Genomic DNA, 15,793 nt, shown 5'->3' with positions numbered 1-15,793 from the left:
GAGTGAACTCCAGGAGATGGTGATGGACAGGGAGGCCTGGCATGCTGCAATTCATGGGGTTGCAAAGAGTCTGACACGACTGAGTGACTGAACTGAACTGAACTGAACTGACCAACTTAAGAAACTGGATAACAGAGTAAGCCCAAAGAAGAAGAAAAGATAACGCAGAGCAAAATGTAATGAAACAGGAAGGTATTATACAAGATGATATCAAGAAACTCAGAAGTTACAGTAAAAGAGGAGTGGAACAGAGAAACCTTTGGCAAGACTAATCAACACAGAGAGAAAAGGCATAAGTGAACAGTGAGAAAATGGAGACACAACTACAGATCCAGCAGCAATGAGAGAAAGAATACTATGAATGACTTTTTGCCAATATACTTAAATGTCCGACAAAATGGATAAATTATAAGAAAAATACCTGACTGAAGAGAAAGAAAGAAAGCTGGAGTAATTATGGCAAAACCAATACAATATTGTAAAGTTAAAAAATAAAATAAAAGTTAAAAAAAATTAAAAAAAAAAAAAGAAAGCTGGAGTAATTTTATTAAATACATTGACAATTAATCTCTGACAAAGGAGGCAAGAATATACACTGGGGAAAAAAATTTCTTCAATAAGTGGTGCTGAGAAAACTTGACAGCTACATGTAAAAGTGAAATTAAAACATTCCCTAATACTATACACAAAAATAAACTCCAAATGGATTAAAGACCTAAATGTAAGACTGGATACTACAAAACTCCTAGAAGAAAAGAAGCAAAATATGTTTTTTCATAAATCACAGCAGTATTTTTTTGGGGGGGGGGTCCATCTCCTAAAGTAAAGGCAATAAAAGTAAAAATAAGCAAATGGGACCCAATTAAACTTGAAAGCTTTTGCACAGCAAAGTAAACCATCAGCAAAATGAAAAGACAACCTATTGAATGGGAGAAAATACATGCAAATGATGTGACCTATGAGGGACTAACCAACATATATAAACAGCTCATATAACTTGACATCATATGACCTATATATGAGCTCATATAACTCAACATCAAATAAAAAACCCCCAACAACCTAATTAAAAAATGAGGCAAAAGAAGTTAATAGACATTTTTTCAAAGAGGAAATGCAGATGATGACACAAAGTTAAGACTTTCTACCAAGCAAATATTGGGATGAAATGGAGACTAGTATATAGGTTGATACAATAGTACATATTAGCAATGTGCCAGTTCTTAAATTGGCTATTAGAATCAAAGATTACCATGCTATTGTCATGATGTTATAATAATATATATACTAATATAAGTACTATGCATTAAACATGTGATAATACATAATATTACACACATATATAAAATATATACACAATAATATATGACACTGCATATATATGTAATAATACATATTACATATACTTACATCGCTCAGTTGTGCCCAACTCTTTGCGACCCCATGGACAGTAGCCTGCACCAGGCTCCTCCATCCATGGGATTTTCTAGGCAAGAGTACTGGAGTGGGTTGCCATTTCCTTCTCCAGGGAATCTTCCCGACCCAGGGATCGAACCCAGGTCTCCCACATTGATAGACAGATACTTTACCGTCTGAGCCACCAGGGGACCTACTAATATAAGTACTATGTATTAAACATATGTGATAATATATAATATTACACACATATATAAAATATATATACAATAATATATGACACTGCATATATATGTAATAATATATATTACATATACTTACATGGATTATTTTATGGGTCAAATATTGTGTGATAAAAATTTAAAACAAAGTATTAAAATCAAAGTTATTCATGAAACAGCACATAAAAGCTCTCCTAATTAACTGATAAATTTATTTCTTCCCAGTTCACTTTATGCATATTCATCATTACATCTGTGACATTCACTATTTATTTTATTTAAATCTCACACAATGATTTTAGAAATAGTGTCAAGAACAATGGATATTAAAACCAAGTATATAGCACTATAAGGAAGAAAATAAGGACATTATAGAGAATTGATGAATGCTGCTTTCTATATTTATCCCCAAATTGGTTAAAACCAAAATAAATAAAATTCAAGCCATTTGATTCTCATTCATAAACAGAAAGAATAAAAGAAATATGCTACCATAATTTAGTGCACTTCTTTATTCTATTGGTATATAATGAACAAAGTCAGTTTCTCTGTCATCATATTGTACTACACAGATTAATCTTTCCTTAAACTGTTAGAAAACAGGAAAGATATCTTTTTAAAATATACCAATAAGCAAGGTTTGTTTTCTTTAAGAGCCTACCAGTATACTAAATGCTTCTGAAGATAAATTAGTTACTTGTCCTACTGGTAAGAAAAAGAAGAGGGAGAAAGAACCTCCAATGGGCTAAGGACTATAGCCATCTTCAATTGACACAAAGCCTTAGAACAAAGTAGCAATTAAAGAAAAAAAGGCAGATGTAGAAAAAGTTAAACTTTCAGGGGGAAATCACCAAAATTTGGGAAAAGTAGTGAAAAAATGATCTATTCTAGATGACCCGTAAATCAATAAAAACAATAAATAACTCCAAATTTCTAAAGTATATTCTACAAAAGAAGAAAAGGATTTCCTTTCATCAAACAAGACAGCTCAACAAGCAAAGATCTGAGAAATCTCAAGGACCTTTGTTACTCAAAAAGTTTATCTCATGTTGTTAAAGACAAACTGATATTATTCCTCAATTATATTTTGGAGCAAAACTACTTTATTTTTAATTTGCCCAGAATGCATATGTAAAAATGAAAGCTGAGTAGGAACACTGGCAGTGAGCTGCACAGAACAATGCTTGCTTGGTATTCATCCTGGGTCTTAAATAAATGTAGCCTGCCAAATGCAGCCCACTGGATTACTTCAACCTCATTATCCCATTTCTTTTTCTAGAACCTCTGTTCCATTTCCTCCTTCCTATCAGACACTTGGTTCACTGTTTTTAAAGCTCTTGGCCACAGGGGTAGGAAAGAAGGAAAAGTAAGACAAGAACACATTTATATTGCCTACTGAAGCAGCTCTAAACCATTACTAGACATGGAAAAGACTGACCATGACTAAGTTTAAACTCTTAGGTTCTTACAGTCTGAGTGTCTCAAGTGCTTTAGGATTTCAGCAGTGTGCGGAAGGGATCTTCAGCCAACCTTTCAAAGGGATGGCCTGGCTGTGGTGACTTCTTAACTCTTCCTAGATTGTGTTTTGCCAAGAGTGCCACTGAAGGGTCGTGTTTGGTATGGGCTTTCCAGAAATCCATGGAAAGTGGTGAGGGGAGCAGATAAAGAGGGGAAATACTTTTAAGATGTCTGCACATCACAGTGGAGCTACTCAGACCAGCCCCAAACAGCCCTGGAGGCTGCACAGGCTGGGCCAAGGGACGGAGAACGTGGACAACCTGAAATTATTTCCACCAAAGGCATGCACTTAGGAACCGCTGCTGCTGCTAAGTCGTTTCAGTCACGTCCAACTCTTTGCGACCCCATGGACTGTCAGGGGTCCTGTCCATGGGATTCTCCAGGCAAGAGTACTGGAGTGGGTTGCCATGCCCTTCTCCAGAGGATCTTCCCGACCCAGGGATCAAACCAGAGTCTCCTGCATCAAAGACAGATTCTTTACCACTGAGCCACAGGGAAAGCCCAGTTAGGAATCTACTTAGATTAAAAAAAAAGAAAAAGATTTTCCATTGGAATCTTACATGGCTGAATTTTTCTGCCAAAATATCCTGCAGTAATAAGAAGATATAACAAGGACAAAGCAAAAATAAATCATGAAATCTAAATGCCATAAAGAGAATCTTACATCCTTTTCATCAGTTTTACCCATTAACATTAGAGTGTGTTGGAACTCTATCCACCTTCCTGTCTTCCTCCCATTCCACAGACTGTTCTACATCAAATGTCTTTTTTCAGATTAGCTTAGAAAATAATCAGTACGCTTTCTGTGATGAACACCGCTTTTTGATTGTAAGCTTTTTATTCCTTATACAAAATTTACCCATGAAAACTAAGTAAAGAACACAGATCCAAATAAATAAAAGTTAATCAACTTCCTCTGCCCCTTCTCTCACCATTGCAACGAATCATCACAGTCAACTGAAATAACTAACGTTTTTTAAAAAGCTGCATAACATCCCAAAATATGAAGGTACTACAACTGGGGCAACTATCCCTGCACTGACTAGCACTTGGGCTATTTTGGTTGTCTTAGGCTTTTGCCACATTAAAAAAAAAGTTCTCTGCCACTCGAGCACACATAAGCACACATATACATGAACACAACCACCAGTATGCATTATCCTGGCCCTATTTATAGCTATGTGACAGTCTCCCAAATAGGACTTTCAGAAGATCTGCAACAAGCTGTCATACTCCCCACAGCAAAACAGTTAACACCTGGGAAATGGTCACAGAACATGCTATGCACTTAAAACATTTCATAAAGCAAAGTTCATCAACTTTTAGGTATCAATCTTACATTGATTCATTTAGAAAGGTTGCAATAATAAGGTATTTATTCAGGAATCTCTGCAAGAATAAAGCCTATACTGGAGTTGATTTTAACTTACCTTTTTTTGACACTTCTGCCCCATTTAGTTCTTTTTGTGCTTCTTCAATTTTGTCTAAGAAAAACAAAAAAAGTATAAATTAATTCATCATACACAAATAAGAAGACAGCAAAACAAATATATTACTTATAAGTGGTACCTGACACATACTAATAAATATTTGTTGAATGAATTATTTATGAAACAAATATGTGTAAGCTGTTAAATAATAGAGTCCTTTTAAAATTATAATTTTAATTAAGTCTTAGTCACAAGGGCTACTTCCAATTGTTTCCACAATGCAAATAATTAGTGCGTTTTAAATACTGAATCATAATTTTAAAATGTTTAGCTGCCTATTCAAAGTACATAAAAATAATTCTTTTTTTTTAATGAAGACATACAAATTTCACTGGCGAGTTTCAACAAATGCCAACTGGCTTAGAAATAAGTCTAAGCTGAGTTCATAGACGGCCTAAGACCTAAGTCAAACCTGGAAGAAATAAAAGGGTGAACAATAAATGAGGGGCTGAAAAGCAGCAACATGATACTTTTGCCAACAGTTGGTTACAGAATAACCACCCATGAAGTGTGAGGGTGGAATACTGAAGAGGTACTAAATAAAAACTAAGGTTCTCCCCGGTGGCTCCTCAGGAAAGAATCCACCTGCAATGCAGGAGACTCGGGTTCGATCCCAGGGTTGAGAAGATCCCCTGGAGGAGGGCATGGCAACCCACTCTAGTCATCTTGCCTAGAGAATCCCATGGACAGAGGAGCCTGGCAGGTTACAGTCCATGGGGTCACAAAAGGGTCAGACACGACTGAGCAACTGAAAAACAGCAACAAATATACAGCATTTCTGCAATCATCATTTTTAGATGAGCATAGTTCTGAAAGAAGCAATAACTAACAAAGAGTTGGGGAGGCTGCCTCCCAGAGCTGCAGCTCTCCCATCTGAGCTTTGAGCACAACTGGATTTGGTAAAGAAGCGCATGTTCTACGTTGGTAACAATTAATTTATATTTTTATAAGGATATACATATTTGATGATTGACAGAAACCAATTCTAAGTTTAATACAGTGGTCTAAATACTGACTGTAAAGGCAAAATTTAACACAATTCCTAGGTACTATTCTGTACTGAAATGGATACTGTAATCATAATGATGTAACATTTCAGCTAGTCCACTGGAGTACAGTTTAAATGCTTCCAAAATATTGGTATGTCAGCCATTCATACCTCCCAGTATCCACTATCAGCTCCCAAAATGGTCACTGATACCAAACATCATCGGTGGCCACAGAAGATGGCATCCTCCCCACCACAGGCCCTTCCGTCTCTGGTGCAACCTGCCTCTTCCCCCATCAGCCTTGCTGGAAAAGCCAGAAACTCAAAGAACCTTCCATTCACTGAGCAAACTTCTTTCAATTGCATATTGATCCATCCAGCCTGCCTTATCAAGGCAGACAGGGAGCATGAGAATGAAGGAAACAAGCCACGGTTTATCACAAGTACATCTTCATCCCCACAGCAACGTCCTATTTGCTCCCTGCTAATTAGCAGATCCAGAGTAAGAGTTGAGGGGAGAAGAGACAGTCTTTGGAAAAAATACCATTTTTTCCCTCATTTGCAAGCTTTTAGTTATTTCTCATGAAATGATGAGTAAAACGAAACAGTAATGGAAAAAAAAAGCCCTTAATAAATGCAGAAAGTAGATTCTGTATTTAGCAGTATTTTTACTTCAAAAGAATTCCAAATGTATGACTGAAATTTATATTAATATACATGACAAAAGCACAAGGCCCACTTTTTCAAAAATAAATAATACTGAGTATATTGGAGAGTACATTGGAGATATTAAAAATGTAAATAAGTATTAAATATACAGTCTTTGAGAAACATAAAAATGAAAAGCACTATTATTTCTATGCCAGCAGTTTGCCTAAACTTAAGAACTATAAATAATATGTATGTATATATTGTATTGATATATATTCGTGGCAGTAATGACTATGTGTAAGAGTTTGTGCATACATAATTTGGTATTATATAATAAAACAACTCTTTATTAATAGGATTAACTGGGGCTCCAGGCGGCAAAAGCTCATGACTTAACACATATTTAAAGAACAGTTTCTGTTTAGTATATTGAAGTTTGGCCACCTTCTATTTGTACATGACAAGTTCTTGCAAAAATGACTTCAATTTACATCAGTAGATTTGGGGTATCTACTGTGTTAGGTATAGGCATTTACTTAAATGCCTTTACCTGGAACTCTAATTCAATAGGTAATTACAGTCTTCAATGACAGAGTTTATAACAGTCATTATGAGCTCTTGCCTCACTTTTTAGAAAAAGTTCTGTTTATATTTAACCTCTGTTTTATGATTCTCCTGGTAAAATATGATGTTTTAAAGACACTCTCCAAAGCTACAGAGAAAGTACTCATTTATTATATGCTCTTAATTGGTCCAGATAAGGCAATTTACTAGTGTTTAAAAGCAACATTTATCATTTTTTTCACTATGACCCAGAGTAAGGAATATATTTTTACATTCCAACCAATTACACATGTGTGTGTATATATATTACATGTATACATAATTCAGAAACCAACTTACCTGTACACTAATTTCTGTCCTTTCCTATTAAAAATGAAAAATGCTGCCTTGCCCAGACGCATTGGTTCACAGCCCCATGCTGGACAGCAAACCCATGGCTTGAACCCACAGACAGAAAATAGTTCTCAGCCAAGGGCTGCGCCTCCCAGCCAGGACACCTCTCATCATAAGCCTTGATGTGCAGGGGGGTACGTGTTGTTTAGAACAGGATCTCAGGTTCTTAGACACCTTCCATCATGCCCTCCCCAAGGTCACTGTTATCTGAGCTCATAATTTCATAAAAACTACACATTCAGAAATAAATAGTAGTTTCTCAGCTGCTTCAAAATAAAAACAGATATATGTGCAAAATGGACATTCACACCATGTTGTTGCTGCTGCTGCTGCTAAGTCGCTTCAGTCCTGTCCAACTCTGTGTGACCCCAGAAATGGCAGCCCACCAGGCTCCCCCATCCCTGGGATTCTCCAGGCAAGAACACTGGAATGGGTTGCCATTTCCTTCTCCAATGCATGAAAGTGAAAAAAAGTGAAGTCGCTCAGTCGTATCCGACTGTTAGCGACCCCATGGACTGTAGCCCACCAGGCTCCTCTGTCCATGGGGTTTTCCAGGCAAGAGTACTGGAGTGGGGTGCCACTGCCTTCTCCAACACCATGTTGTTAAATCTAAAATAAGTAACATATTCTTACTGTAATGAGTTCTTCCTGTATTTAAATTAAGATGTAATTGTAATTAATTCAACCTTTACTAAATATGCTTGGAGTTGTCACCTGGAAAAGGTCCTGGCAACACACGAATGGATCCATAATTGTCCCTAAGATCCAGAAGAACCCGTGGCCGAAAGAGTGACAGGCTTGGGGAGAGACTGCTGACAGCGTAGGTTAAAGTCTGGTTCTGCAACTATTAAACATGTGCTCCTTTTGATAGTTTGTCTTCTCTGGTAAAGCAGAGAAACTATTTGTTAACGGTACAGGCTATGAACAAGTTTGTTTAATGCCTTGTATATTTTAAAGCTTTTGTTTGTGTAAGAAAACAATGCAAAACTATTTTATTTTCACCACAGATAAATAACTGTAAATAAAGAAAAAAAAAAAAGATCTATTTGTGAAACATAATCTGAAACCACTGAGCCAAAAAAAAAAAAAAAATTCCTGGAGCCCTTAGGAAACCACCGTTCTTTTGGGGTTCTGGGAAGAAGATGGGATCATTAAAAACAAATCATTTATAAAAATAAAACAATCCTCAAATAAGGATTTGAAGGCAATGGCAACCCACTCCAGTATTCTTGCCTGGCAAAGCCCATGGACAGAGGGGCCTGGTGGGCTGCAGTCCATGGGGTCGCTAGGAGTCAGACACGACTGAGCGACTTCACTTTCACTTCTCACTTTCATGCACTGAAGAAGGAAATGGCAACCCACTCCAGTGTTCTTGCCTGGAGAATCCCAGGGACGGGGGAGCCTGGTGGGTGCCGTCTCTGGGGTCGCACAGAGTCGGACACGACTGAAGCGACTTCGCAGCAGCAGCCCACTCTCTGACCATTTTCACCCTCCGATGAAAGGGATGGGGTCTCGTGCACCATCTCAGAGTCGCAGCACCCCTCCTCAAGAGCATGAGGATCCAGGACGTCAGTTTTGGGGACCAACCCACCAAACTGCTAGGACTTGGTTCAACACCAGTTGTCTGTTTTTATTGCATTGACTGTCTACCTGGTGGCAGGTATACAAGGAGGAACTAGAAATATAAAGTGTAAAAAAAAAAAAATGGCTCTGCATTTCAATACTCTTTCAACAATCATTTTAATACCAACTTGATGGTGAATATAAAGCCCAATTCCCTGGCTCAGCGAACGAAGTTCTCCGTGGACCCACTCCCTCGTCTGCGGCAGCAGCCACACCTCTGTGTAGGTGTCCTCATGTCCCCAAGACTCTTCCACCTGCAGGCCCCCACCCCATCGCCTCAGGATGTCGGCTCCTGGAGGAAAACCTGCTTTAACACCCCCCACAGAGCTGCTGCTGTGGGGAGGATCCGTTTCTCCACTGCTCTGTTGTCTCATGAGCGTTAGCAGCTACAACAGTAAGGGGGACTGAGTGATTTGCCCACGGTAGAAATGCTGACAGTAACCTGCCAAGTGACAGGGGAAAGCACGGGTGCATTCTGGAAAAGGGAAAAAGGAACAGGCGCCCACAAACTGAGCACTGGCCTTTGGTGGTTCCACGTAAGAACCTGGAGCTTTATCTTCCTTAAGCTTAAAGATGATTTCTGCATTGGAGAAACTGCATCAGTGCCCTGAAAGGGCATGTGAACCAGCTGTTCCTCACGCCTTCCGACCTAGCGAGGAGTTAAATGATCACCCCAATTCCAGCAGCACCTCCTCCTTGCCTGCTGTTCTGACAGGCACCCGTAACCTCTGCTCTGACGCTCAGGGGGGGTCCCCTCCTTCACGCGGCCAAATGGAAACACTAATAGTAGATTTTTATGAGGCAGATCCTAAGGAACTGTAAAAGGCACCTCTGTTTACGGAGAGGGAGACCATCTGATTGAAAAAAGATCACCGTATGTGATTGCACTATTTTTACTACTGAATAAGCCTAACTCCCACGTCCCGTCATCACACGTCAGCACCAGCTCCCTATTCTCACTGGGAACTGCTCGAGCTATTTCAATAAGACTAAATATATGACCATGATGTAATATAAAAAGTGCGCCCAACACCCATAACCACATATACGTGCTCTTCTAAATGACGGTTCTGGTGCTCCTACTAAATCAGCTAAGTAAGCCTAGCTTTGTAGGTAACACATTTTAACCTGTAAATTATACCTTTCATATTTCCAGATCTGCCAAAAAATGATAGTCTAGACTAGTAATATTTCAACCTGAAAAATACGGCCTGAAATAAGCAGGAAAAAAAAAAAAAAAAAAAGAGCAAGACAGTCAACTCTGCCCTAATGAATTTGAAGACTGTGATTAACAAGTTCTAGAAAAATGTAAAATTACTCAGCTTGTCCAGAAAGAGAAACTCAACTAGAATAACTAGAGAAGACTGAGAAAGTAACCAGGGAATAACACAGAATTACTTTTTTAAGGTTAAAGGCCAAGATGGTCTTATCAGATTCTTACCAATTCTTAAGAATAAACATTTCTCCTAAACTGTCCCAGAGCACAAGCTAACACAAAAGGTGTTCTAAATAATTTTTAAAAGCTGCTACAACCCTGCTATCAAAATGTGACCAAAGGGGCAGAAAAATCACTACTACTTAAAAATCTCCCAAAGGAATATAGATTTAACAATCCACACCCAGACGTACATTCCAAGATTAGAAAGCCATACCCAATGAGGGTGTAAAGTAAGTCTGCAAAGATATCTCAGGATTGGTGGTGGTGGTTTAGTCCCTAAGTCATGTCTGACTCTTGAGACCCCTTGGACTAGAGCCCAACAGGCTCCTCTGTCCATGGGATTTCCCAGACAAGAATTGGAGTGGGCTGCCATTTCCCTCCCCTGGGGATCTTCCCTACCCATGTCTCCTGCATTGTAGGTAGATTCTTTATTGCTGAGCCACCAGGGAAGCCCATTATCCAATATTAGAAAACATGTTATTATCATCTGTAATAGGATACATGATGGGTGTGAGGCGGAAGGCAATTTAAATAATGTTCAAAATGTACTTGATTAAAATATTTATCTTTAGTGTAAACAAAAAGCAAAACAAAAAAACATCAATGATAAATAAAACAGGTTACACGTCATCATAGTAACCAAGTGGTATTCTGATACACATCCCGAAACAGAGAGACTAGCCAATAACCTGTGATCACTTCTTTTCAGAAGCCTTCCCTGACCTGCTCCTCAGGTCCCAGTCTGTGCCCACAGCACAGAGTTCTTAGCCCCTAGGCATCGTTCATCATGGGATATTCTGAGACCCTGTGTACGCACTTGCTTTTTTCACTAAAGCGATTTCTTCTTCAACAGAGTACATAGGTGCTTAGACCAGTAGACCCTCAAAACATATTTGTTCAATAAATGAATCACTATTGCAGTATTTACTATAGCGTTTATGTTAACAATTACTTGGGGACAATTTTACATGTAAAACTATAAGGGACTAAAGAACTGTGATATTTCCATACAACGGAATGTTGGGCAGCCATTTAAAATACTTTTGAAATACTTATTGAAAGAAAAAAACGCTCAAAATATATTATGTACAAACACACTGTATCACGCAGATGTCCGTGCATATACACACACATACACAATTTCTGTAAAGAGGTTCAAATATAATGATTATCTGAGGGTAGTACATTAATAGTTTTAATGCTATTTCTATTTTCTTCAATTAACAAACTACCTATAATAAACATTTTAATATAAAATATTATCTAAATTTAATAAAAACTAAAAATCCTAATACACGCACGCATGCTAAGTTGCTTCAGTGATGTCTGACTCTTCATGAACTGACCCTATGGACCATTGCTTCCGTGGGGGCTCAGACAGTAAAGCGTCTGCCTGCAATGCCAGAGACATGGGTTCAGTCCCTAGGTCTGGAAGATCCTCTGGAGAAGGAAATGGCAACCCACTCCAGTACTCTTGCCTGGAAAATCCCACAGATGGAGGAGCCTGGTAGGCTACAGTCCATGGGGTAACAAAGAGTTGGACACAGCTAAGTGACTTCACTTTCACTTTTATGGACCATAGCCTGCCAGGCTCTTCTGTCCATGGGATTCTCCAAGTAAGAATACTGGAATAGGTTGCCATGCCCTCCTCCAGGAGATCTTCCTGACCCAGGGATCGAACCCACGTCACTTATGTCTCCTGTGTTGGCAGGTGGGTTCTTTACCACTAGTACCACCTGGGAAGCCCCTAAAAATGTGATTTAAATTATTTAAAGAAAAAAAAAGTCATCTGTAAATAGGTTCTAAATTCCAGATTTCCAGATCATATGAAAGACTCTGGGATAATTTCTAAAACATACAAACATTAATATGCTGAATGGTTCATTTGGTTCAGAATATATTTATTAACTCCTGTGGGCTAGCACTAAGGATACACAAAGATGAACAACGCTGCAAGAAGGAACTTGGAGAAGCAAATAAGCAACCCCTCTCCATGAGGTGACTGTGTGACTAAGTCCATGGGGAGCTCAGAAGCATGTGAATGCGACCATCTTGCAAACAGGAAGAATGGTCCTGAAGCACCTTCAGGGAAGAAATAATACCAATGCTGTGCAAGCAGAGAAGCAAATGAGAATTCCTGTCTGGAGGAGGAGGCAGCTCAGAGAGGGGAGGACAAGGAGGCTGCAGAGGCAAAGACGCAGAAAACAAGAATCAGGAACTCATTGCAGTTTGTAACATAAACCTGAGACAGCAAGTCTAAAGACACATGATTTGAGAGCCACCTTCTTATGTAACTGGTTGCTAAAACCATACCACGGAGTAGGTGGAAGCAAAAATATAACTATTCTATGAAGTAATTTGGCCATAAGCATCAACATCTTTGAGACCAATCTCTGCATTTTCATATGCTGATTCAAGTACTGATTCTAGACTAAGACAATGAAAGGAGTGGAACAAAGTATCATTGTAGTTTCCACAAAGGAAAAAATTTATTTATTAATAAATAATCAATGATACCTAGAATATAGTAGATCCTCAATAAATAACATGTTGAATACTTGAGAAATGGTTTAGTAAACTGTGGTACCTTCAGACAACAGACTTATCATAGAACTACTATATTATAGGCTTCTAGGAAGACTTACTGAATCAGAAACTATAGGAATGGTGTCCCAGACTGCATAAATTTTTAAAGCTTTGCCAAATGTTTTAATGGGCCACCTACCCTCCAGTTAAAGATCACTGGTGGGATGAGAGGTAGAGGAAGAAAAACCCAAGAAAAAGGCCAAAAAAAAAAAAAAAAAGCTGAAGAAATTAGGAGAATCAGAAACCATTTGGCCACAGAGGTCAAGAGAACAGTATTTCATTGACAAATGGGAAGATGATGCAACTGAGGAAGATGGAAAAAGCTTCTACTGGATTGAGCGGTTGGAGGTCCCAGTAACGCTTCCTGAAGCCTTGAAGTAGAAACAGAGGCTGGCGGGCAGACGGCTGAGAAAGTGATGGGACAAAATAGAACAGAACTGTCTTTCAAAACACTCAGCAAAGAAGAAGACAGTGAACTTGAGGTCCGGAGAGAAATACAGCGTAAAGGAAGGTTGTTTGGTTTGACGTGTTTTTCAAGGGTATTTACAGACCCAAGCTACTGCTGTTGTTTACACGCTAAGTCATATCTGACTCTTGGCGACCCCATGGACTATAGCCCTCCAGGCGCCTCTGTCCCTGGGATCTCCCAGCAAAAACACTGGAGTGGGTTGCCAAAGACCCAAGGGAAGGAACCAATACAAAGAGAGGAGAGATACAGGCAAGAGTTGGGATGTGGAGGGCAAGGCTCTGAAGAAAGTGGAGGCCAGCCTGGAGTCTAGGCCGTGAGTTGATTTTGAATAGGGAAACACCCAGGGCGGTGCTCTGAGGTCAGAGGGAAGCGCAAGAGAAGGGTGGGTCATGTGAAAAGTCTGCAGATGAGAAGCAAGTTGGAGGGAGTTCATACCCAAACTTCACAATTGTATTGAGATAACATCTGGCTGCCTAGAAAGAAAACGGAGTTTAGTGATTATATGTCTGGAAAGTGAAACTAAAAGTGATGTCACTGAGTCCTGTCCGACTCTTTGCAAACCCATGGACCGTAGCCTACCAGGCTCCTCCGTCCATGGGATTTTCCAGGCAAGAGTACTGGAGTGCATTGCCATTTCTTTCTCCAGGGGATCTTCCCAACCCAGGGATGGAACCTGGGTCTCCCACATTCCAGGCAGACGCTTTACCATCTGAGCCACCAGGGAAGCTTAGAGGTCTTAAGGGGTCTTAGAGACTGGTAAAAGTTAGACAAAGTTATTGATGGGAGTGGAAGAACTGACCAATTTTAAGGACAAATAAAGCATTGATGAACGCAACTAGGGATCCATGGATGTAGAAATCCACATTATTCCTTGAGCTCCTACTGCAAATGGAGCAGACACAGTGCATTTGTTATCTAATGCACAGTTATGGGCACCTCTCATAGCTGTCTTTAAAGTAATTTTATCTATTCTGTCTTATTTTTTCTTGTGACTTTTTATTTCAAAGGACATTCTGTATTTCAAATCTACAAATATAGATTTGAAAGCCATAAAGAAAGCTATAAATGGAGTCATGTTGGCCAATAAATGCATGTTTAAATATAATCTGATGATACGTAAAAATATCTGGAAACTTAAGAGGCACCCGTTAAAACAATTTTTAAAGAAATCTACTTATATATTTGAACCTTTAAAAACAAACCAATAATGAAAAATTTTACAGGACAAAAAGCCTAGTTTCTTTGGTAAATGATTTGCAAAGAAAGAGAGAGAGAATTGGGAATGGTGCCTATAGATTAAAAAAAAAAAAAGAAAGACGTATCAAACTACAGAATATGCGGACCTTATTTTCCCTGATTCTAACAAAATGTTTAAAAATTATGACACTGCAGAGAACTGATAATTTAAACACTGATAGGATAATTGATCTATTAAGGAATTATTTTTCTTTGGTTTCATAAATGTACTGTGATTATGTTAAATTATTTGTCTTTCGGAGCTTATATAACAAAAACATATTAACAAAATGATGTATCTGAGGTCCTAAAACACACATAGGCGGGGAAGAGCCCAGAGGACGTAAGGAAACCAGACTGGCTGTCCAGGGGTAAATTACTCAAGCTGGGTGGTAGCTAAACAGAGGTTTATTACACTACTCTATTTGTAATCATTTTTAAACTCACATCATCAAAAATATAAAAAAGAAACAAAAGAAGGAACTCAGTCTGAAAATAAAATTTTAAAAAACCAAATTACCAAAGTATTCCTCACATTATCGTTGGTTCAAATAATAATCATAGGCAAGAAATGATATGGAAGTGGGAAGTAAATGAAGCTAGGTATCCAAAGGCCGAGCACACAGTAAGCCCTCAATCGAGGTCACGGACTCAGAAATAACTGGAGCCAATAGGAAATTCAGTAACTTCTGAGTCACCGCGAGGAGTCCGGTTTGTACACACCAAAGCCGGAAAAGACGATAAAAAAAAATAAATCATCATTTCTAGAAATGTGATTACCAGTGTTCTTAATTCCTTTCAGTAGGGCAAAGGGGGGGGGGGGGTAAGAACTTGAAGAGTGTAAAGGTTTCTAAAACACAACTTAAAAAAAAAAAAAAAAATATATATATATATAAATAAAACCCAAGGAGGAGAACAACCTATATAGTATACATCTACTTGTATCAAAATATAAAAATGAATGTGTGTATTTTTTTAAAAACACAGAATTGAAATAGATGATTTTCCTCCCAATCTATTTTCTAGCACACATTACAAATAGCAAGGAAATTATCAGCTCTGAATATCTTTTGAAAAACTGAAAGCACTTTTTCTTCTTCAAGTTCTTTTTAAATAAATGACTAATTAGTTCAGCCTATTAAATACTGTCAAAATGTGAGAGCTGATGTAAATTCCAGGGGAAGTGAAAAGGCTTCTCTG

At 38.5% G+C, this 15,793-nt stretch overlaps 1 protein-coding gene across 5 annotated transcripts in view; it reads right to left on the bottom strand.

Moving 5' to 3' along the window:
- Positions 1 to 15,793, bottom strand: part of HIVEP1 (HIVEP zinc finger 1) — a 137,272-nt gene that overhangs the window by 52,595 nt on the left and 68,884 nt on the right. For all 5 annotated transcript variants that reach the window (XM_055570599.1, XM_055570595.1, XM_055570596.1 and 2 more), the window contains exon 3: positions 4,586 to 4,639. In XM_055570599.1, the coding sequence (XP_055426574.1) occupies positions 4,586 to 4,639 (54 nt within the window). The remainder of the gene's footprint in view (positions 1 to 4,585; positions 4,640 to 15,793) is intronic.

This window comes from Bubalus kerabau, chromosome 3 (assembly GCF_029407905.1).
Source record: "Bubalus kerabau isolate K-KA32 ecotype Philippines breed swamp buffalo chromosome 3, PCC_UOA_SB_1v2, whole genome shotgun sequence".
Classification (NCBI taxonomy): domain Eukaryota; kingdom Metazoa; phylum Chordata; class Mammalia; order Artiodactyla; family Bovidae; genus Bubalus; species Bubalus kerabau.
The sequence above is the reverse complement of the archived record's forward strand: the minus strand, read 5'-3'. Positions and strand labels throughout refer to the sequence as shown.